The following is a 25,731-nucleotide window of genomic DNA, read 5'->3' as shown; positions in this document are numbered from 1 at the left end:
TAAGTATGATGGCTACTTTTATGTTTCTCGCTCACATTATAGACATCGAGCGGGAACTAAATAGTATCTAATATCCGTTATTAATTATTAGTTTTTGTTACGTTCATGACTTTATATTTTACTGGAAATTTGCAGCTTACCAATTATAAACTTTTGTATTTGTTCAGTTAAATAATTTACAAATTTATTTGTAAACGTCAATGCTTTTTTACCATTTACTCCTTTTGTAAAACCGAAACTCAGTCCAACATTAGTCTTGCACTTGTCTGATCCGCAATATTCGCGTTTCGCAACTTTCGCCCTTGGAGCGACAATGTAAAGTTAAATTCCATTTCTCGTATTGGCTTGCAATTTATTGTCTAAGAATAGCTTGGTATTGAGAATTTGAAGTATGGCGCCAATCGTACAATTTATTGCGTGAGACTCCATTCGAAATGTCTCCTTTCTTGGTATACGTAGTCGAAGTACGCCTGTTGTGTAGTTTAAGCGATGCGGTACGGTTGAAATTATGAAGAAGATCATACGATTTTTGCACAATTGTATCAAATACGTGGGTCTTTGTGTATATCATTTTATTTACTTTATACAAATAACAGTGATATACAGAGCCCTAAAAATGAACATTCACTAATTTATGCATTCCTGTCGCTTAGTTGCAGTATCGATACATTTTTTTTTTATCCTATAACCTAACGATTAGGCAGACGTGCTACCTGATGGAAAGTAGTCAACGCCGCCTATGGACATTTGCAACACCAGAGGAGTTGCCAATGCATCGCCGGCTTTGTATGAGAGCTCTTTTTGCACCTTTTTTGAAGAGCCCCATGTCATAGCGCTCCGGGAATACCTCAGGAGGAAGTTCATTCCACATCTTACACGTCCGCGGCAAGAACGTCCGTGCAAACCGAACCGTGGAGGACCGCCACGAGTCCAGTTGGTGTGGATGGAACTTCATCCTTCGGCGAGTGGTGCGATGGAGGAATGGTGACGTAGGCACCAGGTCAAATAGTTCCTCGGAACACCCACCATTGTAAAGCCGGTAGAACACACAGAGGGAACCTATGTCCCTCCGCAAACTCAAAGGTTCTAACCGATCGGAGATCACCGGGTCGTTGACGATTCGGACCGCGCGTTTCTGCACGGAGTCAAGTGGGTTAAGTTGGTATTATTGCACGACTCATGATGCGAAGCATCAGAGAGTGCTTTACGATCGAAAAAATTTTTTCGCTTCATTTTGGCGGCTATTTTTATTATTATAGCCTTGATAGTTCACGGAATCAAGATATTTTGCATACTATTGTCGAGATAATTTAATGGAGATTAATTCCATACTTTTTAAAAATTGATTTACTGCAATAGAATTGGAAAAAAACACCAAAATAGGTCAAAATTTTTTCCTGTCCGTCATGTGTGAAACCTGAAAACACTGTAACTTGTGAAAAAATCCATCATTTGAGTTAATTTTTTTATTTAAATTCTAATCGACGATTGTAGGTCACTGAATGCGAATGATTAATTAATTCAGTGTCGTTTAATTGCAATTAATAAAAAACGAAAACTACAAGACTGTATATCTATAGATATTATGTACATTTATTCCACCAGGGGCGCTTGTGCAGTACCTTCTTCCTACTACAGCTGTTTTTTCGGCAATTCAAAATTATTGAACGACTTAAGTTTTTTTTTTATATATTTCATAATTAAATGAGCATTATGAGTCGTGCACTTTTGGATTTTCCAAACTTTTTATTATTTGAAGTGATATAACGGAGTAACAGTTTAAAAAGGCGTGACGTCAGCACCGCTGACGTCATAATTATTGTTATGATGTTGATGAATGACTCATAATGAAACCTTCGAAAGCAAACCACACGAGAATTGTTGAGCTTCGTTTATTCTTCGGGCAGCATAACGACGTCCTAAGGAGGTCCGCACTGTTCCACAGCTCCAGCAGTAATGCCCCGATGTCGCCAGTACGGCCCTTTTTATAGGACCGGCGCACGTGCACTTGTTTTTCTATTGAAGATGCAGGTAGTTTTACCTCAGGTGTTTAATCATTTCATTTTATAATAGGAGAACTGCCGTATTTGCTCCGACACGGCCATTCTGACAGGCGGCGCGTGCTCTGCGCCTGCCTGCGTTGTGAAGTTCAAACTCTAAAAGACGATAATTTCTTTGAGGCAGGTATCTGTAAGCAACACATGTTGCCATTACAGGTTACAGATGGTGTTATAAAAGCGGCACATTAAGACATTTCCCATGCACCTGTCTTGTAAATAAATATGGGTCGTTATTATGACTTCTATCTACAGAACTGTCATAATGTTTAGGTTATTTAAAGTTTCTCGGCGATCTGTGGTGAATACGTGTCTACCACGGCTCCACAAGGGTAACTCGTGGTAGCTCAGAGGTATCACTCTCCAGATTATGTTTTGTTATATTTCTCGAAGATAGGGATGATGCTGTGGCGCTGAGCGGTCTTGAACGCCGTGGTCCACAGTGGCTCTAAAGGAAAAAGGAACAGGGTCGATGCTGTGGCGCTGAGCGGTCCCGAACGCCGTGGTCCACAGAGGCTCTGAAATCTTTTTGTTTTTTTTTTTTTTTTGACATAATTACTTGCTCGTGATTATGTTTTGTTATAGTTCTCGAAGATAGGGATGATGCTGTGGCGCTGAGCGGTCTTGAACGCCGTGGTCCACAGGGGCTCTAAAGGAAAAAGGAACAGGGTCGATGCTGTGGCGCTGAGCGGTCTTGAACGCCGTGGTCCACAGGGGCTCTGAAAATTTGTAGACATATTAACTTGCTCGTCGATAATCGATAAGTAATCGATGCTGTGGTTCTGAGCGGTCACGTACGCCGTGGTCCACAAGGTTTATGAAAATATTTAAAATATCAGACTAGTAATACGGGATATGGTAGGTTTCATAAAGTTGTAATTAGCGTTAGAATAGGATTTTCCAATATTAGAGATCTAACAGAAAAATAAAATAACTGCTGACCGGTTATTTAGGTCACCGAACCACCCTCTTCATTGTCCACTGACACTTGGGATGCTGTTACTAGTGATGAAGTTGTGGATCCGCCTCCTGTAAAATTCCTTCTGCAGATTCCGCCGACACGGTTTATAATTATTAACTATTCCCTATAAAACCTATTTGGAAAAACGCAGAAGTTAAATGTTGCTGTCCAGGGAACTCGTCCATTCGTCAGGAATAAGGGAAAAGCTAAAACATGACAATTTTCTTCTCTTTTTTTTTTCAACTGTGTTATTACTGGTGACCTTCTCCGACTCGGCCATCGTGACGGAGTCACACGTCCTCGTGTGCTGTTCCTGTAGGTCAGATAAACAAACTGAATATTAAAATTTCCACTCGGCTAATCCTGATTAACTCGTATTAAGGTTATTCGCTACCGAACACTACGGTATCATATCTCCACATTGGAAACACCTTTAATTGAACAGTTACACCAGTATCTCCATTGAGTAAAGTGTAAACTATCAAAATTGATTTAGAAATATGATAGCCTTCACAAAAATTTACAAGAAATAATGAGTGTACCTGCAAGTTCATTCAAACACTAAATAATTCTCATTAAATAGTGATCACATTTTAGTGGCTTAATTCTTGAACTGTGAAGTACCCCAAGTACGTTAATCTTTTAAGAGCCCAAAGTCACTTACCGAAAATGCACTTACTAACTCACCACCTTAGTTTTACCACTGTCAAAAAGTGTCCTGCCTTATGACCACCCGTATCATTGGCCACTCAATCTGTTCGCGGTCAACACATGTCCGATGTCGTTGCAATACCACCAATAAGCAGCTATACTAGTTTCTTATCCTGTGAACACTCAAATATTAGGTGAACATTATAAAATTATAAATTGAAATAAATTGAAACAAGTATCAAACGTGTCGCCCGTATGCAATAATGAAGCTGATCGTGGGCCACTTTTCTGGGACGCCCTCTACCGATGTGTCAGGTAGTAGATGTGAAGTGCCTATTGTAGTAGCACCTCGCAATGTGGTGCTATCTGGTGATGATCCTGGTATGACAGGTGGAAGGATGCCGCAGCTGATGAGGATGTAGGCGAGATTGGAGCTTGTTCCGATCCCAATTCTGATAACGGAGTAACAGTTTAAAAAGGCGTGACGTCAGCACCGCTGACGTCATAATTATTGTTATGATGTTGATGAATGACTCATAATGAAACCTTCGAAAGCAAACCACACGAGAATTGTTGAGGTTCGTTTATTCTTCGGGCAGCATAACGACGTCCTAAGGAGGTCCGCACTGTTCCACAGCTCCAGCAGTAATGCCCCGATGTCGCCAGTACGGCCCTTTTTATAGGACCGGCGCACGTGCACTTGTTTTTCTATTGAAGATGCAGGTAGTTTTACCTCAGGTGTTTAATCATTTCATTTTATAATAGGAGAACTGCCGTATTTGCTCCGACAGATACAATGTAGACAAATACACTTACTCGTAAACATTCAACTGGAGCTAAAACTAGGGCAGCAATGACCCTGTGATCGACCTGAATTGGTTTGGTGCACATATTTTGATAACTATAACATAAGAAAAATAATGAGAACTTCTGCATAGCATATCTTGCACTAGGTATCAGTAGCAAGTGTCCTTATTAGGTGCAGTTAATTGGTCACGGAGATATAATCTCGCCGGTTGATGGACGATGAAGTGTCTTTTAAGTGGCTTCAAAACGCTGCTTCCTACTTTGAAACAATCGTTATGGCACTGTTTGTTAATGTTGTTTGTTTGCGAATGTTCAAAGTAATATTTGTTTTGTTTTGGTTACCTTGTTCTTGTGTTTATAGTATTTTATATTTTTTGTTTTTTTCTTTTTCATGGTTACGTTTATTATTTTACGGTAATGTTATTAAATATTCAGCGTTATACTAGAAGGAAAGAAAAATAATTCAATTTTGTTTTCCGTCAAAAACACTTTTTTGTTAAAGAAATCTTATATGCTATTAAATAAAACACTTTTGCCATTGCTATATATAAGAGGGTTGCAAATGGTTGCAAACTATCATCTACCCTATACAATGATAACAGTAGTCATAATTTTAAATTAAACTTTTGTCATAACATCTGAAAGCTTAAAACATGACATTCTCACGTGAATCTCTAACCTCAAAGGAATGCGAAGTAAGGTGATACTCAAAGCCCAGAGACATGGGTGTCGTGTTCATGGTGCCCAGCAAAACGGTCACGGTTCGGGGGTCGCTGGAATGTAAGCGGAGCTTCAGGAACGCCCGCTCGCCCTTGACGGCTTCGTGTTACTTCACTGGTGGCTTTTTTGTTTGTGGTTTAACTTTACTGCTAAAGAATTTTTGTCCCAATTGTTTTGGTACAAGGTGGACGATAGTGTTGAGAATAGGTAACTAAATGTTAGAATTATAAATATATAATAAGAATAAGAAGGCATATATACAAAGGCAATTTAAGTGTTTCATATGTATTTTGTTTTGCTTATCTGTCATGAACAGTACTTTCTAAATCGGCTTTATATCACTACAAAAACTGTATTCCTTAGTTCGGTTTTGTTGTTATATTTGTTAAACAGATACCTACTTCCCACATAAAGTAAGCTAAAATACGCATATATTTTAAGAAATGCAAGTCGTTAACCGCAGACCAAAAACAAGGAAGACAACAGAACACCACGCGGAAAGATGCAATAAAGTATAATTTGCACTTGTACGGAGAAGTTTGAACGCCAGGTTGCTGACAAATTTCAGTATTTGCTGCTAATATGAACTTTTTATGACTCAATGAATGATTTTCGTTCACTAACGATCCACTATAACCTTTTTTCATTATGCGTTTAATATTGTGCAGCAATGTTACGTCTTAACTGTCAAGTTTTTTCTTTGTAGTGACCGCAATCAGCATCATTTCTTATGCTTTAACATTTTGTACGAGAGGATAGTTTAGTTTTTTAAGTCCATGGTTGTAACCAAATACAGTTTAAATACGCCCAAGCTACGAAGGTGTTTAATGGAGCTCGAAGTTCGCAAAGATCATTAACAAGATGAACAATACCATATGCAGATCTAAAGATGCGCCGGTGTCGGCAGCACGGCGCGTGCGCACGTGGCGCCCTCCTTGTGCACTGGACTAATAGGAAACATGTGTTTCTTAAAGTTACCTACACTAAGAAGTTCGTAGAAGTCAGGTCATTTGATATAGCCAAATTTATGCTCGGACGGTTTTGGGTTTCAAAAAGAAGTTTTTTTTTATGAAATAGAATTAACTAGATGACCTTGCGATACCAGTGTATACCAAGACCGTACAAACATAGTAAAATAAGAAGAGGATTTGGGGTCCTATGCCGACTATAAACCCTAAGGACTATGAAGGAATGATAAGAGTGGCTTATCTTACATATAAGTATTTTTCAAACCAGGTGGCAGTGGTGCTTAATACTATTTTTGTACACAAACAGGTCTCGTAGCGATGTAACAACGAAGGATTCTACCACTATGTAATACTTGTACCTGATGACTCTGTTGTTTTCGTTTTATTCTCATGCTCTACTATTTATGCTTTCGCTTTACTTTCACGGGATATCCTGAAATAAAATATTGTTTGTTAATTCAAAGCAGTAAAACCTTACTTAATGACCCGTTGCCTTCAATTCTAAGATTTTATTAAGTGATTCACACGATGCAGGATGCAATAACTAATAATGTGATGCCACTTCTTGTAATCTATAAATAGCGATCAAACAGTGATATTATATTATCTTCTTAAGTGGTTGTATGATGCACAAATTGTATAAAAGGTAAAACAGACATGCAACACGTATTTCCTTATTATTTTAAGTGTTCTGTTTTCTCTATCTTTTGCGTGCGTTTTAGTAGGTAGATGTAATGAAATATTATAGGTTCGCGTCATCGGTGATTTGTATTACTTGGGCAATAACGAAGATAATGATGCAAACCTTAAAAATGTAGAGAATTTTTGGCGTAAATTGAAAATTAAATTCACTGACATTTATGCAATTACAAATACTGTACAAATACAGAAAAATGTTTAAGTACAATTTGCAAATACCACTTATAAAATGTATTTAATCAATTTTTTATTACTCGTATACTTTCTTCGATTTCGTCCGGAAGGCGACGGTTTGATTCAGTTTAACTACGACTGGGTCGTAATTACTTTCTCTCCCTTCGCCTTTCTATAGCTCGAATTACTTTGTTCACCCAATACGTACCAACTCATGAGCTATTTACGAAATGCAGATTAAAAATGATTCGAGTATCAAATGCGCGCAAATCTTTGGCGTCATATTAGAAATACTGATTTAAAATATCGCTTAAATGTGAATGTAAATATTTTTAATAAACCTAGTAGGGTGTATCTATTATTTTATGAATGGTTTTGTGTTCAAGTTACTTTCACTTCACATATAAAGACTTAACAAAAAAATGAAAAATCGAAACACATTCTTGTGTCAAATTGCACGAGCCTTTTTTGACGAATGCCTTGACTTCGTTGACTTTTTCTGTTAACAAAATGGCGTCCTCTCGCGACATTTACATTTTGTTTATTGGTTATTCCAAATTTAAATTGCGCGGGTATTTTTGGCAATACGTTGGCAGAAAGGACGTCGTTTCTTAAAATAAAGCCGATCACAAGTAGGTGGATAAGAACTTGATAACGAATAAATGGCTCATTTACTGCAATATTTTTTTACACAAAGGCTTATTTAAAACAGTAATGGTCAATTTCTGAGAAATAAACAGAGTAATATTATGGCAACATATTCAATGTTTGTCTTGTTCTTGTAAATGTTATTAATTTCAAGTCGATGTTTAGTGTGATGAAATGCCATTTATAATAATAATAAGAATGCATGTGTACTCTATGTGTATGTTTCTTACATAAACATGCATAAACGTATGTACGAGTACCTACATATGCATTCTTACGCAACATACTAATATTACTGTTATGTATTACTTATAGTTATTAAAAGTTTCAATATATATTTTTCATTATTACGGTAGTTATTTTTTAAAAAATATTTCAGTTATTATTAACTGAAATATTTCATCCTCATATTACAGACTAATATTTAATCACAAAATAGCATTAAGGGTATATAGGTTCAACAGGTAAATAAACCCGGAGGTTTACTAAGAAAAGAAACAAAACCTTCGCTTAAAGAGTTTGCGTTACTTTAAGATTATTTTGAGTGTGTGGTAAGTGGAGTGCATCAGGCTGGAAACAAAGAAGTTCTTTGAATGCTTTTTCGGTACTGCCCGTCGTGTAGCTCAAGTACCGTTTGAAGTTCGCTTTTTGTGTTTGTTTCACTGAGGATTTACTTAATTATATTTAGTTAAAATTGTTTTTTGTGTCTTAGTTAAGTTATTTGGATTCCTATCTTAATAATCCATCATAAAGCGTTAGTGGTAACTTTTACAATTTGTTCCTTTTATCATGATTTTAAATCCACTTGATAATATATAAGTAATGGTTTTTACTTGAATTCATTTTATTAAATTTTATTTATTGAATTGTATTCGGGTATACGTTTTCCAGACTGGATTAATAAGTAGATCCAAATCTTCATATGCCGATGACAGTATCTATAAATTTAAAATAGGTACTCTCTACATTAATATAACATACCTGTGTCTGGTAAAGTAGCTTAATAAACTTTCCTGCATATATTAATTGTTCAACAACCTATGCTGAAACCTAAAACAATCTTCGCACAATGGATTTTCTTAAAACATACAACTTCACGATAATAAAATAGAATCTTAGTTCCTAGAAGTGCCAAGACCAACCCTACGTTGAATAAACAAAAATTGAATGACCGTTCCTCGGGCCGTCAATTAGGCAGCTGGGCGATAATTGGACACGCGGCCGACGAGCCACTTGGCAAACATTGGTTATTGGATACAATTGCTCCAAACTGCTTTTTGTGTGCCTTGTTCTCTCTAGCTGTTGGTACACATATATGTTGCATGTAAAAGGTGTACGGAATATGTGGAATATACTCGGCATTTCTAATTATACGAGTGCAATTGGACCCATTTGAGATTATTTGTTCTGAAAATGTTCTAATTGGAGTACTCTTGTTCTAAGACTTATATGTTCTTGTTCTTGTTTTTATACTTATTCTTGATTTGGTTTCTGGTAAGCATTGTTACATCTAATTAGGCCTATTTGGAGTGCCTGTAATTATTATTTACGTTAAATATTTTACATTAATTAGGCAGATAGATTTCTCCAACATTACCATATGTATACACGGTAAGTATGTGTTGTAAACTAAAACATAATATGCTATTCGCTGTAGAATTACAAGATTTTATTCGTTAGGAAGGAATGTAGGTGTATCGGCAATTTATACCTACTAATATGAAGGAAACTTTTGTAGATTTTAAGCAAACTGTACACAAGGTCCACACGTTTTCGGTTGAAAAGTACAAGCCACTGGGTGATAATGAACTTAATGAAGCACGTTCCACTCGGGCCACGGCAAACGTTGAGGTAGGACCTAATTGGACAATTATGTTTGCACCTCCAGATTGACTTATATACGTCAATGTGTTTTAGTTTGAGACTGACATATTTAATGTACAAAAAAGTGGTATAAACTTTAACTTAGGTCCGATTTTATTGACAAAACTGATTTTGATCTGAACTGTATATTGTGTAGACTGTAGCTACATACTTATATTATAACTAGAAACAAAGATAATTTAGTAAACCATAAGTGGGCTGAAATAGCTCCGAAGCTATAATCGCTTCATTTCTTTTAGTAATTTCGTTGTATAAACTTTTTGTATGTTACTTTGTGACGTGTAAAGTACACACGACCCTCGTATTCCTTGGTGGTCTCTTACGCCGACAGTAGACTCGTTATCATTACAATGTGACGTAATTACATCAAACGCTTAATATCACATTAATAGTTAATCATTATCCTTCAAATTAATGGCACATTTATAGTTTTAATGACTTTACAGATAATGTAAATAGTTCTATTAATGTTTTGCACAAGTACTTAGATTTCATGATATAGGAGCTGTAGATGCGTATGAAGACACGTAAATTAATAATTATTGAAATATCTGTCTCATAGGTTGAAAGTTGAAACAAGTACCAAGTGATTTATCAATACACTTGCGCGCCGCAATCGAAATAGAAGATAATTATAAATAAGTCAATTGGTGAACACACAAAAAATAGACTGAACAAAGAACTCGAACTATGCATCATATGATGTATTATTTCGTAAGTAGTCCACCAGATCAGATGGTCCATAAATCCCGTTAAAAGTCAATAAATAACTTAAACGATTCCACTCGACAGTGTGATGCGATGTGGGCCGGCGGTGGCGAAATGTGATCTTTCTACGACTGTCTGTCTTCCGCTCTTCTGTTTTAGGGTTAATTTGTGTATTGATATCTTAAATAAAATACAACTATTGTCATATCGTGAAGGCTAAAAATACACAATAAGTCATTAATAATAAAAATATATTTATTTAAGTATTTTTATGAAGGTGTACGGTTTGACTCAGAAATAAAATAGTACTAGAAGAACTATTTATGGACTTAAAATATTGTGAGTGGATGGTGAGTGTTACAAAGGAGCAGAATTATATTTTATGGTGAGGGCACTACTTTAATTCCAGAGCGATATCGAGAGAAATAAATAAAAAAATCCGTTCATGACTTCATGACGTCATGAATTTCATAGACGTCATGAAGTTTATTTCAGTTTAAGACTGCTAACGCTTCTAAAAATAAATCTATAATAAACTCCTATTAAGATAAACCTAATAATCACCTTCCAAAACAAACCGTAACTCAATATCTAATCTCGTTCGTTCTTCATACATCCTTAAAGCACTAAGGATAAGGCCGGCACATTGTACGAACACTCATCTTCCATACTCTACCCACTTCCTGTGCACCTGGTGCTGCCAGTAGCACGTGCGCTCACTTTTTGTCAACTCTTTACGTGTTTGTGTCGTGACGAGATGAGCATGCGGCTCTTGGGCTATGACAGGGATGTGCAACCTTTGGTTAAAGTTAATAATTATATTTAAGTAAGATAATGTGTTTGACAATACTGTAGAGTAACATACCAAAATATTTACTGCAAATTATTAACAAAGAATAATTGAACTGAAAAATTATCAGCTTTACACCTCTATTTAAATTTGATAGGCGGAGAATGTTATTAAGTAACATAATAATATTTTGTCTGTCGTCACATAATCTCAATAGGATAAAGAACATTTATGAGATTAAGAGCAAAAGTAAATATTTTTTTTTAATTTTAAATGAGATTATATTGATATCTGGTAAACAGCATTGTAAAAACCTCCAATCCTTGTCAAAACATTGTCGGTAATTTCCATAGTTTTAAGGACAGATACAAGACATATTTAGTCGTAGTAATAAATTAGCGTTGACAACCTCTGCTATAAAACGAGTACGCCTACATTGGTAAGAAGTTGTAAGGTTCGTAAGGCAGCTGAATAATTGTATTTTTTTCTTAATTGTCGCTTATCATACCGTATGTGTATGAATGAGGGTGCGTGGTCGTGGTGACTTGCTAAGAGATTTGTTTGAATATTTTAAATGCTTACAGATGTGACGCCACCCTGTACGTACCCAAGCTTGTATAGGGGGAACTATAACTTTAAATTATTGTTCTATTATCAATTTTTTTAATTAAATAGGTAGGTATATGAGATCTCAATTTAAGAAGCTTTAAGGAAATGTACTATTTTTTTTTATTTCATTAATCCATTATTAACTTCTGTAAAATATAACAAAAATAGCATAGTGACTTAAGGACTAAAATTCCCGAAGGACCTTCTTGATGTCAAATTACAATATCCATAATTACAGTTGTAAGTTCTGTTTTTTAACTGAGCCAGTCTATAATTGTAATATCTTTTTCCGGACATTTTATCACACATTCGTCACAAATGGTGGCAACTGGAATAACATTGAGGTATCAGGGCATAGCGGTGGGCTTTTTGGAATCCAATCGTAAAAACCTTTCATGTTGGAATTTCTTCTTAATAGTCATTGCCTCATGGTTATATCATAAAAATAGATATTTTCTAAACCTTGCCTTTATTTGATTGGCGCTATATTTTTATGCTATACTTAGCTTAATGTATTTTTTTACAAAATTGAAATAGCAAATGACATATATTCCATCTGATGGCAAGAGGTCATTACCGCTTATGTGTAATCAAACTGACTTATGATTGGACTTATATGTATCTGAGGTCGACCACACGCCTTAATAATCCTAACTTTCAATTCATGGAAGTATCTTATGTATCTATGTATAAGGTATGCATTGCCATTATCACAAACATCAAACCAGAAGTCAGTAGCGTTTAGCACTTCTTTTATTATAACAACAATAAGTACTCATGTAAGTGGTAAGTAAATACCTTTATACTTAACTTCCTTTTAGTTGTTCTTGTATCATTACAAAAATAAATGTTTAATACTAAATAGAGACAATCTTTGCATTTAACAAAAGGGAATCGATTATTTTTAAGCTGTTTGAAGTTTTGGCAGTACTTTCCGATTTGAGTTATGATTTTTTCCGGATCTACATTTAGGTAATAATGTAATTTTCTTTCCAAGTTATGTAATGATAGGTATATAGTCAAATAGTAGTAAACAGTGGACATCCAAGCGTGCGTGGACAAATAATAGCTGACGCGTCATTTCCGTGCGAGTACTTCCGTTGATTTTCCGCCAATTACCGCTAATTATTGCAGCCTTCCTTATTTTTCCACCTGTCCGCATTTCTAAAGAGTTATTAATTGTTCACAAGTCTAGAGATATCATAATAATGTGTAGGTAATTCTCTACGACTCTACATAATAGAATATTGGCGATTGCAGTTCGAAATGTTGAAAATATTTTAAAAGTTAAAGATAAATTCTGTAATGATTAGTTATAATATGTTTAAACCTAAAGTAAGAATTGTTTACCAATTTGAATAAAGCAACAATGGATCAATTGTAGGACATGAAAAGTGTGCCAATATAGTTAGGGAGTAGGAAAATTTTAAAGTTAGTATTTTTATTTAACCTACTTGCCTAAATCAACCTTTATAAAAGCTAAGATAGGCAATATCATTGGCAATGATACTGGTAGGTAGGAGCTAAATATAGCAACAATTAAATGATCATAGGATGTTAAACAGACAATACCCTGTAATCGTCGATTTCCTGATCATAGACCGAGCGCTTGCTGCAATTTGTTCGTACGCTTCTGTTTCTCTAATACGAATAATTAGTTCCAGATCTGAATGACACCGGATGCTTATATTAAGTCAAACTCTTTCCTATCCCATAAACTATGAACGTTTAGTCCCTATTTCCATTAAAATAAGGGTGAAATTCTTATACTATTGTGCATATTAATTTATGGACTACCGGCTACTTCTCATCTGTATTGTTATAGCTGTAAAGTTCAAAATGTAAGTGAAATTATTACAACACTAGTTTCCGGGACGGCGTCACACCTCATTCACCCAATTTAGTGGCGTCCTGTCTAGTATATTTCTGATGTGTGTAAATATAGTTGAACTAATGCGATTAAATGTTTTAAAACATTAAATTGGAGTGGTTTTGACAAAGTGCTATGAAAAAAGGGTTAGGGCACCAATTTGAGCAGGTACCTTTTAGTATCAAAGCACAGGAGGAGGATGTTTTGAATATTTTATGTTCTATATCAATTTGTATGCGAGTGTAAAAAATGTTTTTTGATTAATTTGTAGTTTTAGGTACTTTGTCGTAAACCTTTTAAGGTACAATACTAATTTTAGTTAAGTAAGAACTTTTTACTGTTACTCGTATTTCACAAAAACTCATGTTCAATTCTATTTGGGGTTCTTTAAAGACATCTATAGGCGGTACTTAGGTATGACTTATTTAGTGGGCTGCATTCTCTTTTGCTGAACTGAAAAACACTATACCTAAAGCCTAAAGAGAAATGTATGAAATGAATCCGTTCGTGTAACTTTATATCCAGGACTTCCCTGTCATGCGCTCCGTCAATCATTCACTTTGTAGTAAAATTTGCTTAACTTAAAACTTAATCAATCGGTAATGACTTAGTTACTAATAATAACTTATTGATTTTTTGAGAACTGCAGCTAATGTAGGTATTTGGGTGAAAATATGTTATATTAAAATAATGCTATTTACTATGTATCTATCTAAACAATCACGTATTTTCAAAATGTTAATGATCTGGATCCCCATAACTAGAGATTAGCGTTAGATTAACGTTATGTCATAATAACGTCACGTTATAGTTCTGAAAAGCTGTCCTGACCTTTTTCGCCAAAATGTTCAGACTAAACGTGCTGTCGCAATAAAACTAAGTTCACGGTAGTCATCATCCGACATTTAACCCTGCGATTTCATCCACTTTGTTAAAGTAATACTCAATACTCAACCTTGTCACGTTGAAATAAAGTTATATGAGTGACCGTACTATTATGGAAATTATGTTTAAAACGCATGACATAATTTCCTTTGATATGGGGATAATCAATGTTCTCAGCTCTAGGGCTGACCCGTGGCGATTAGCCTCCTTAAAGTTAATAGGCAGCTGCGATCTAATGGTTGAAAGTAAGAACTCGTTGGGCAAGGCGACGGTGACTTACCAGACTTACTTTTTTGCTATTATAGAAAAAGTAAGTGCATTACAAACTTCACTTAGTTGTATTGTAACGGTAAAGTAAATAGTGGTAGTTAGTAGTTAGTAGTAGCAAATACTAGTAATAGTAGAAGGTGCAGTAGGAGACTTAAGTTGAACCTAGTCTTCTTAGAACACACAATTTGTTTCAGATTAGGTTGCATGTATTCTTGTTACTATCCTTTGCTCTTCCTCTATATTGCGTTACTTACTTGTATTAAATAATAATTATTATAAGTAATAAAGGTTTATCACTTAAGTACTTACGTATAAATTAAAGATGAGTTTGTTCCGTGACAAAAGTTGCATAAGTTATGAGTTAGGAGGTCAGTAAAGCACATTAACACTCAATTGCTTTATCTGAACGCGTAACGTAATAAGAATATGAGTCGTTGAGTTGCCACTCATCCTTATAAATAAGTCGCATTGAGGAATTGTACCTACGACACCTACATAATTATGTTCTTATTGAACAAAGTTAGAAAAAACAACTCACTGTAAAATTAGTTATATGATTAAATTAATTAATTAATGTCGCTATAGTTGCTTACTCCTATTCGTCGCTATAGCAAAAACAAGCGAAGCGGTAATTATCAAAATTATTTTTAAGTTACTCTTGAACAAGTACATTTTCATAATTAAATACATAATATAAAAACAAACATATTATAATTACTTAAAAAACTCTATAACTTGATAGTAAATACGCTACTTAACTAACCTTGACGCAATTCAGAATTTAACTATACAACTAACGCCATCTATGCAAACCACGCGGAACTACGACAACAGGTCAAAGACTCAAGCGCAGCGCGTCGCATGCGCACGTGCGTATCGAGACGCGGCGGCGGACGCAAATTACAAGGCGCCGGGTTGAAGGGCTTGAAAACGATCTGATTGAGGGCTCTCAGGAAGCGGGAAGCGAAGCAGTCCATCCGTGAACCCCTGGGGTTCATAAAAATGTGTTAAATTGTGTACAACAAAAATATTGGTCGCTTGGTTGGTTTTACTAAATTAAGTTTCGAAAACTTAATTTTACAACATGAAACTAAATTTTATGACAGGTAAAGTAATATTTTCCATTTGTTAAACTTTACTTTTTCATTAAATGTTATCGTAATAATAGATGCTGTTGTAAAAAATTAAAAGCAGCTTGTATAAAATTACTACACAGAAAAACTCAAACAGCAAGTTCGTTCTATCACAATTTAATAAAAAATATCTAAATTTATTTGATTCAGTCGTATACTTCCTTAATTAAAAAAATATTTTTGTATTTAATAATTATGTTATGTATTAATCAAGCACATACCTACGTAAAAGGTTTAGTGAGTTATTATCAATAGCTTTTTATAAAAAATAAATCATATTTTCTTTCTGGATCTAAATGTGAACCATAAAGAGGATCGTTACGTTTCAATTACTTTATTGTGGTTAAACAAAGGATCCTATTGCTAATTCTCCATTTACCAAATAGTTTCACCTTTTGATGTGGAATCTTTAGGAGTAAAACAGTCATGTTTATGGTCTCATTTGTTTCCTGTAATCAGAGATATGTTAGTGAGGATGCTCAGCTCAATGGTCGGCAGGCAGCGCATTCCTTTCTCGTCCGGCCGTCGTTTTTGCGTTTCCTCCGACCAGTCATTCCAGCGTCTTCACGAAAGATGTCCACTTTTACCGGTACTTTCTTTCATTAAGTTTATATTTCTCTCGGCGCTTCTATGTGTACCGTTGCCTCGTGCGGCGCAGGAATGTAAAGGAATCTCTTCACACTTCGCACTTTCATACCATTGATTGGATGCTAGAGTAGATTACTTAATTTTATGTTTATCGTAATAAATCGTTTAAGTGCTTGTTGTGGTTTGTAAATCGAATTACAGATGATAGCGGTACACTTATTATTTTCGACATACTTGGGGTGATTTTATGACCATTACATAATTATGACTTAATGAGGAATGATTACCTCGATCGTTCCTTATTTTAATAGTTTTAATTTCCGTGATGAACTCGTCCAATAATCGTTATTAATGTTAGAAATACTTGAAATAGAATATTACAAATTTGAAATACTCGCATTTACACAAATATTGGAAGCGGGATTATGCAAAGATGTTAATTAATATTTATGGCTTATTTCAAATTTCCTGTTATTTGATTTGTATCACTACAACTAGTTGCGATAATAAATGGTGTTACGTAATATATACTCTTAACTATAAACCTATTAAAATTGTATCGTAGTATCTTTACCTACTATGATTTGAATATTTTATTAGTATTCCCTTTTTATGTGTTTAGATACATATTTGTTTATTTTTATATTGAAAAGATCTCCCACGATCATTCGCTTGAATTTCCGCAGTGATTCACATGCATATGCTAAAGTATACTAATACATTTTCAACCAACCTCAAAAAAAAAAGAGATTCTATGTTCGGACGTATGTACTTTTTAAGTGGAATAGTTATCATCTTTAACGGGAATTCGCTCACTCTTTCACAGTGGGTACAGTCATTACTAAATTGCAGCTTTAGCAGTTTCCAGTCACGATATGCGTCGATGAGATAATGGTGTTGCAATCAATACCTAGTGACCAGATACTCTAATAACACAGTGTGGTGTACAGGTGAACTGCAGCTGCCACCTGATGGCAAACAACCGTAAATTAGCCAATCTCATAATTACGATTTTAAGTATAGATGCTGGTAATAAGTCAAGTACTAATAATCTACTACATTTTTATGGTCTTGCGGTTAAAACTGTAGTTGAAAGAAGTGTCAAGGTGATTTGTTTAATTATTCCTGATGTTTGGTAAATAGTACAATAGAATATGTCAAAATAAAGTACAATTGTACACCGAAGAAACACCTATTAGAAGTGAATATAGAAATACATACATGTTAGGATGAGAGCTTGTTCTTACGTTGCGGAAACTTGCAAGAATACATTTTATGGGCGCGCCCAGGGGACACGGACTATTTCCTGGTAATTTACTTTTTAACTCATTTCCCTAATATCATGATTCCGGACTCTGATGCAATGGATGAAGCGTGCCAGCGGATGTGGATACAGATATAGTTCATATTCCGGATTTGAATATGAAGTTATCAAGCAGGGGCGTGACAACAGATTATAATATCCTGCTGGCAAATATTACAAGTAAAAATTGTTTTTATTCGCTCATATGCAATGTTATTACTATGTGCTGTTAAGGAAATTGGCAATCGCGTCATGATAAGTTATAAAGAGGAGCAGTTTTTCTTTTTTTAGAAAATTGACCTAAGTATGTATTTAAATATTTAAGTAATGTTCGATTTTAGTTCCAGCCTCTCAACACATACATCAATTGCGTTAGTTTTGGATATATAAAAAAATATTTGTTGTTGACGATTTGCGTTTGAAATTTGGCAACGTATGAAAATCGAGAAATCACTCATCAATTTGCATAGGGCTATCGATCGGTAGCGCGTGAACGACTTCCTGCGTGTCACTGGGCGCAGCAGGTGGGTGGATATATCAGCTTACCCTTTGTATAAGGGCTGAGCGTTTCCGCAGTCAGTTGCGACAGCGCGTCGACTCGTGCGCACGCGTCATGGCGGCGCCGGTTCCCGCTCCGCGAATGCGTCTAGCATTCCATCCCCATAATATTCACGTGAGTTAGCTACCTATTTGTCATCTTCCGCAGTCGTTAAAACAAATTATCCTTCTTTAAATGGTCATTTAGGTGTGTTTGTGACATTAATGGGTGATTAAATTTCTATATAATGCGTTTCAAGTTCGCAAGGTACGGCGCGTGGGAACCTGATTTTCTGCAATCCTTGCATTCTGATACGTTGAGCAATGTTTTATAAGGCCGTAAAGTGTCGTAAAGTGATTTGTGGTCAATGTATTCTAATTTTCATCTTCTATTTCCTACGATTGCTATGTTTCCTTTGATGAAACGTTTGATTCGTTTGTTGCGCAAGTTATGTTTAGTGTCCCGTACAACTTCGAGTCTTATTGGAATCCAATCTATAGTAGCATTTCAGTACTGTGACTATTGAGGGTCAATTGTGGTCGGACAATCCTGGCCGCAAAGGAAACTCGGTTTGAAAGTGTGTCGCTTGCCTCGTACCCGCCGATTCTTCTGTCTCACCGCCGTCGTGGGAGAATTGTAACCAGTATTGTGTGATTGTGTGCTTGCTGTAGCTATGCAGAAGTGTACTTGAATGTATACGGCACTCAAAATCATTGTGTTTTAGATATCAATATGACTAAACGTAATGGCTTGCAATTATCTTTGTCACTCCCAAAATTGACTTTGTTTGAAATTTGATAAATTTAAGCGTATAAAAAATGTGAATGCAAGCAAATAAACCATAATTGTCAAGATTATACTTTATATTTATATTGTTCGTATCTACGGCACGTAGCGGTAATCTTTTTTGTTATATGATAAATTATTAAGGGATAAACCGACCCCCGACGGGTATTTATTAATTCGTCATTATTGGGCCGTCCAAATATTACATAAGTAGTTGTGTCTTATTGTTTGGTAACTTATTATCTTATTGCCAGCGCATATTTGCTATTGTGGAAAAGCTACTTTAGCTTTTTATTAACATCAACTTTCTTAAAATGCGTAATTTACGTAATTTTATTGAAGTCCCATGTTATTTTACTGATAATCATTTTTCTCCACAGACAACGATAAAAGTGTACGCGCGGTGCCTTCGCCCGGACATCGAATACAAGACCCTGTCGGTGACGTGGGGCACCCGGGCCAGGGAGGTGGTGGCGACGCTCTTGGGGAAGTTCCGCATGAGGCACCGGGACCCTCGCCTGTTCTACCTCAGCATGGAGGTGCGGGTACGCGCTGCTGGGTTACGGACCACCCTGGTTTTGGATGACGATGCCAGGCCTGCAGCTCTGCAGGCGTGTCATCCTAAAGGATATTCGAAGTGAGTAGCTATTTTATACTACTAAGAAAACGATTTCCCAGTTGGTACCTGTCTCGTAAATAATTTAGCCCAAAAATAATCATCAACATATTAAAAAAATGGCGAAAAATTGTTATTATTGTTAAATTTTAAAATTTATAAAATTATTTTAAATTTTATAAAGAACCATAGGATTAGTAATGAGGAATTAAAAATATTGAATGTAATACGGTTTTGCAAAGATAGGTAATAATGTCAAGGATAATGCTATATCTTTTAATCTACTTACTTGACCGAGTTAATGAAGTGCATAAATTTTATAACAACACCTACGATTATTTACGTGTAATATTTTCACCCTACTGAGGAGTGTAACGGTTTTAGGGCGTATTAGCTTTAATTTTATTAGTATTAGTTTTAATTTATTGATAAATGCATGCAGTAATGCCTTGTCATTAGCGCTGTTCTTCTTTTTTTAAAGCGGAAAACAGACACGCAGTCTGTTCAAGAAATGGGTCGTGGATACAAAGCCACGTAGAAACTTTAAACCGGCTTCCGACGGCAGATCTCGCGCATACGGCGTTCCGGCGCTTTTAAATGCCAAATTGTTTTCTTTGTCTTCTTAAAAAGCGTCGATTTGGTGTCATATTTCACTCGTGTATTACGGCTAGGCATGGTTATAGGAGAATTAAGCCAATTTAAACAACTTTAAACATCATACCTTCAGATTAAGTACATTCAAAGAAAGCCTTTGCATTTTTATTTTATGAGATATATGGTAAGGTATTATTATGTGTATTATAAAATTGATAGGCTAATTAGATAGGATATTAGATATCCAATACGTATAAGTTAGTCTATGAAAAACAATTGTCTACGATATTAATTAATTTAGGGCTACTGTATTGACCAATGTAGAGCAGGAGGACCAATGTAGAGTTCACATATACTTGAGACAGTGTCAAAATTTACCTGTGAAAATTATCTCATACGCTGGATGTCACAAGAACGCGTGACGTAGTTTTTATGCAGTTAAAGTAGCATGAGCCCGCATCCCACCTGCAGTTAATTGATCCCTGCTGGGATCAAGGGATAAGTTGCGACTGCTTACATAAATATCCATGATTTTATAAGACACACATATTTCTGCCTAATTACAGCAGTGTTAGGCGCTGCCATATTACTGTTCACTTAGATGATGGTGTTACAGAGTTCTATAATATTCTCTGTATATTTTTCTAGCAATATCACTAAGTCGTAGCAGTATGTAATATTGCAATATGTAGGATATCAAAATGGAACAATAGTCGAATACCTCACTAAGGTCACGACCTCATTGTTTCGCGTGTCTGCAGCTTGTCTGTCATTATAAGAGTTCATTACTCGTTTTGTATTTGTATTTGCATAATAAGAGTTAATAACACTGTTTATTGAGTGTAATTTTGGGCATAATAATAGTTAATTTGGAAGTAAATAAACGTTCTTACTATCACTATTCAATAGTAGGGCTCTTAGCTTAGGATGTTGTGGATGCCATAGACATGCTTACACAACATTTAAGTTTTGCGACATTTACATTTCGGCCTAGTTGCGAATTGCATATGACCTATTTTACTTAAACCAAATGACTACAAAATATTCTAAGACGCGGTAAATATGATAAATTCTACATTCTATTCTACACACTTAACATTTGTTTTAAATTGAAAAGGAAGAAAATCAATAATAGATTTCGGGATTTAACTACAAATATTAATTGTAACCTATAGGTACCTGTACGAATGTATGGTATGTATGGTAAAATGTATCTATATAGTATTAATTTAAAAAAATATAAATATATCTCAGTGGGGGGTATCACACACTTAACATGCGAATAAATTCATTTCATTGCTATCCCTCATAAATTAAATCCAACACAATAACACATTATTACACCTTGTAAAACTGCCGCCATACACAATTTGGACTGTCAACAAACGTAGAAACACGATCCATATGGTCAATAAAGGGCTCTCGATCTTTAGAAGATCTTTTAAAAGTTTTTATTGCTAGTGTGTTTACGGTACGGGAATAGCGCGGCCGGAAAGGGGACAGAAAAAGGGACAAAAAAAAGGGACAGAAGTGTGTCTTTTTCCAGCGACTAGCCGGTGGTCCGCCGGGACGCTTCTGTACTGTTTTGTTCTCTTTGGCTCGTGATAAGGTATTTTTGGCTTTTCGTCGCCCTATCACGTTAGGACGTGAGTGACACGTGCCGCTCCTCTATGTCATTGTATTATATCAAGTGGACGACTATCACAGGTAGAGTATGCGGTAACTAAATTTTATTTTTTCTGTAAAATAATATTATAATAAAAAAAAATGTATTATAAATTATCGTCAATATTTCAAAATCCACTGCTAGATAATGGTCTTACTATAAAAATGTTTTTGCCTTAGACATCGCATTTGTGTACGTATGTTGGTGACCGCAACTGATGAACAAATTAGCCTTAAGAAACGCAAGTTTCACGAAAAGTACAATATTTGTAAACAATAACTATAATAATCTACTACGACATTCGCCCTTTACCCGTTCACGTAATACAATGCTATCGGGGAATTATTTATAGAATAACAGGAATTGTGACGTAGGAGAGTACGCTCGGTACGTCAGCAGATATTGGAAGGATGTTGATAGCGTCTGGTTGTGAAGTTATCTCCGTTTAAGGAGTTGACGGCTATTTATGAGGTCTCTAAAATAGGACGACGGTCATTTACGTCTGTGCTTACGAGCATAACATTATGAGCATTACATGTTTTTCTGTATTATACAATTATGAACATCGCTATGAACAATGCTTTATTATAAACGTAATAGTATTTGGAATCTAACATATTTAAAACTGTAAATATAGTTTATATTGCTTTGATAAAATTGTTAAGTTGTAATACATGTAATAGTAGTGTATGGTTCGGAGTTTCTTTTACTATTTCTTGTGTAGTGCAAACATACCTTAAGCGGCATAATGATAGTGAAGAATGAAGAATATTTTTTTAGTTCATCAATAAGTTACGTATATCCTATAGTACCCTCTCTACAATTGCGAAAAGCTAAAACAATATTTCTCATGTCACTAACATTTATTAGTTCAGTTTCATGTTCCTTTTCTTTATTACAGGTTTTCCCTCCAGATGAGGCCGGGCGGTCTGGTGAAGATCTATGACTCGGCCCTTATGTCCTCGTCGCAGTACAAGTGTCTGCTGACCAGCGAGAGGACCACGGCAGACGAGCTGCTGGCTATCCTGCTACACTGCTACGACTCCACCGAGGGTGTCGAGAGGTTTTCGCTCTATGAGGTAGGCACTGGATTTGCTGTTTTGATAATTTGACTGATTGAAAACTTTTTTATATGCTACTATTGGCATGGGTCTCTCCCACACTAGGCAAAGGCTTAGACCGTGCACTGCTGCTGAGGTTTTAGGAAAATTTGGGAAGTCAGTTTCAGTAGGTTTTTTAGTTTAGTTTAATTGTTGTTTACTCTATTTTTTATAGAGCTTGGAAGTTAATTAATCAGTGTTCTTTCTACAAATACGATAAAATCAGTAATTTATGGAAATAACGAGGGACAAATTATTAGCAAATGACTTCAGATTAAGTAACGCATAAATTTTTGTATTTCCAGGTGAGTCCGTCCCAAGAATACGAGCGAAAACTGCACCCAGACGACCTGCCCCTGCTGGTGCAGCGCTCCTGGCCCGCCGACAGCGACTGCCACTTCCGCGTGCGCCGCAACCCCCGCGCGCCCCCGCTGCCCCCCCGGACCGTTCCCCCGCCACCGGAGCCCACCCCCGAAGACGACGAACCCTCTCGAGCCCTCTCAGCTCTCTCCTTGGAATCGGAAGGAGACAAGAGGAGATACAGCCCAGTGTACAAGTTCCCGAGCATAAGCTACTGTAAGGAGACCAAAAATGACTATCTTTACATTTGACTAGCCGTCAGGTTGGTGAGGCTGAGGGCCGCGGTGGCCCGCAGGAGAGTGCGGACAGTGAAGCGTTTGTGCAGTGTAAATACGGTGTAAATTGTAAATAGACGATTTCGCGGGCTGGATTGTGATTCTACGTGCGAAACCAAAGAAGTTATGGATTAAACACGGAATTAGGGTCTCAGGAGTTGTGAAGAACGGATGCGATGGTGGCGTTGTAAAAATAGAGTCGAAGAACTCTATAGGTAATGGATTAAATTCCTTGTCTTGAAATCGTGTAAAGGCTTGATAACACCAGAACGAAATGTAACCCAGATATAGATTTAGATATATTTTAAACCCAAATAAATGTACTCAATGTCAGATGTAAAAGGTAATTTGAAAATATTTTAATAGTAATATAAACAAAAATACTAAAATTGTATATTTCTAGTCCTATCGTTGTTTCACCTCGCTCCAGCAGTGTCTTGGGGAAACCCTAAGGAATTGGGTACATCCATTTGTTTTTTTAGAAAAGTGCAGGCTATTTTAACAGTATTATGACGATAATAGCGTGTACTTGTATCGTTGAACGATCTGTTGTAATGTAAAGTGTATATAAATTCGATAGCGGTCTGCTTACGTTTCTAATTCAACATACGTTTAGATTCTAGATTATACAGTGTAAAGAAAATGTTTCTTTGATGTTCGTAAGCAGACTTGCTTCCAGATATAATCTGGTATTTGACTATTTTTGTTAAGTAATTTAATCGTAGTAGTTTAACAATCTCCAGTAAAGCAACTTAGTTTCAGGTGTAGGAACATGGGTCATGGGCACACCCCATAGTAGGAATGTGAATGTGTGTTGTGGGGTGCACTCACATTGATAAAAAAAATATATATTCTACATATGTACACTGTTAATAAACAAATCATTGTATATTTATTAATCATCGTGTAAAATGTTTATATATCAATTACTAACCAGTTTTGTCAATGAAAATAAAAATAGTCGGATACCTTATATTACTTAATTTAGCTAGTAGAAACCAAAGAGGCAAGCGAAATATATAAAATTAGATATATTTATCTGTTATGTATTGTGATGTTTAATTTATTTATGAAAACCGGGGAAACCCTTGTCCACTTCGAATATAATTTCAACACCTGTAATGAAGTAATTAATTAAAGTACGTTTTCTTATATAATGGGCGTTTTGATTTCCTAAAATACTTTAAGTATATTCGTGAAGTAATATGGGGTAAGTTCTTATGGGGCGATTGGAAAAAAATATGAGTGTTTATTACAAAAATGACAGGTTTTAGTCAACGCCTTGAAGTTATTTGCAAATTTTGCAAAGTTATATTAGCTAAGGTAAACGCACCAGTAATGGACGTAAAAAAAAGGAAATTATAACATTTTATGATGAACATGAAATTACTCAAGTTACATAAAAACTACTTGAATGTACATTAAAAAACTATAAAAACAAAAGATTCATATTATTTTATTCTTTTTTTTTTATTTTATTTTACAAGTATTCCAATAGATCCCATAAAATCCCATAAGATTTTTGTTTGCAAACGTTCATGTTTAAATGATCAACCATGTTCAGGTACCAGGTAACATAACTATGAAGGAGGTAATTCTTACTAGGAAATTGTATTAATATGCATCTCTTTCGCTCTAACCGTATGCAACAGTGTGAGAGAGACGCAAATACTATGCGATTGGTTCTATTCATATTTTGTATCTGACTCGCATCTTAGCGTGTACGTTAGCGTGCGAGTGAGAAACAAAATATTGCAACGAATTACAACATGCTGCCATCTATTGAAGAATTAAAGTACTTTTTAATACATCGGTTATCGTGTTGCTTTATGTGGCAACGATAGATGTCGCTTTTGTAATAGTTCAGTTTGAAATACTTTTTCAAATAAAGTAAACCGAAAATTACGACCATGATGCTGGTCATTGTGATGCTGATATTCAATGAGTTTTTATATTGTTCGTTAAAGGACAATGCCCATGAAAGTATGGACCGCCGTCCAGAGTTGCATCAAATTGAAACTTGTTGTGGACGATGTATAATTTACCAAATACTACCACCAATAATTATTTT

General features: G+C 35.6%; 1 protein-coding gene across 1 annotated transcript in view; it reads left to right on the top strand.

The window, feature by feature from the left end:
• Positions 1-24,817, top strand: part of rau (RA domain-containing protein rau) — a 71,755-nt gene extending 46,938 nt beyond the window's left edge. Inside the window, exons 3-5 of the mRNA XM_073081134.1 lie at positions 19,430-19,686; positions 22,827-23,004; positions 23,331-24,817. Of these exons, the coding sequence (XP_072937235.1) occupies positions 19,430-19,686; positions 22,827-23,004; positions 23,331-23,636 (741 nt within the window). The 3' untranslated portion in view covers positions 23,637-24,817. The remainder of the gene's footprint in view (positions 1-19,429; positions 19,687-22,826; positions 23,005-23,330) is intronic.
• The last annotated feature ends 914 nt before the right edge of the window (positions 24,818-25,731 follow it).

Source organism: Epargyreus clarus, unplaced genomic scaffold (assembly GCF_041222505.1).
Source record: "Epargyreus clarus isolate Ecla_fem2 unplaced genomic scaffold, WU_Ecla_fem_2.2 ptg000015l, whole genome shotgun sequence".
Taxonomy (NCBI): Eukaryota; Metazoa; Arthropoda; class Insecta; order Lepidoptera; family Hesperiidae; genus Epargyreus; species Epargyreus clarus.
This window is presented reverse-complemented; position numbering and strand designations above follow the sequence as displayed.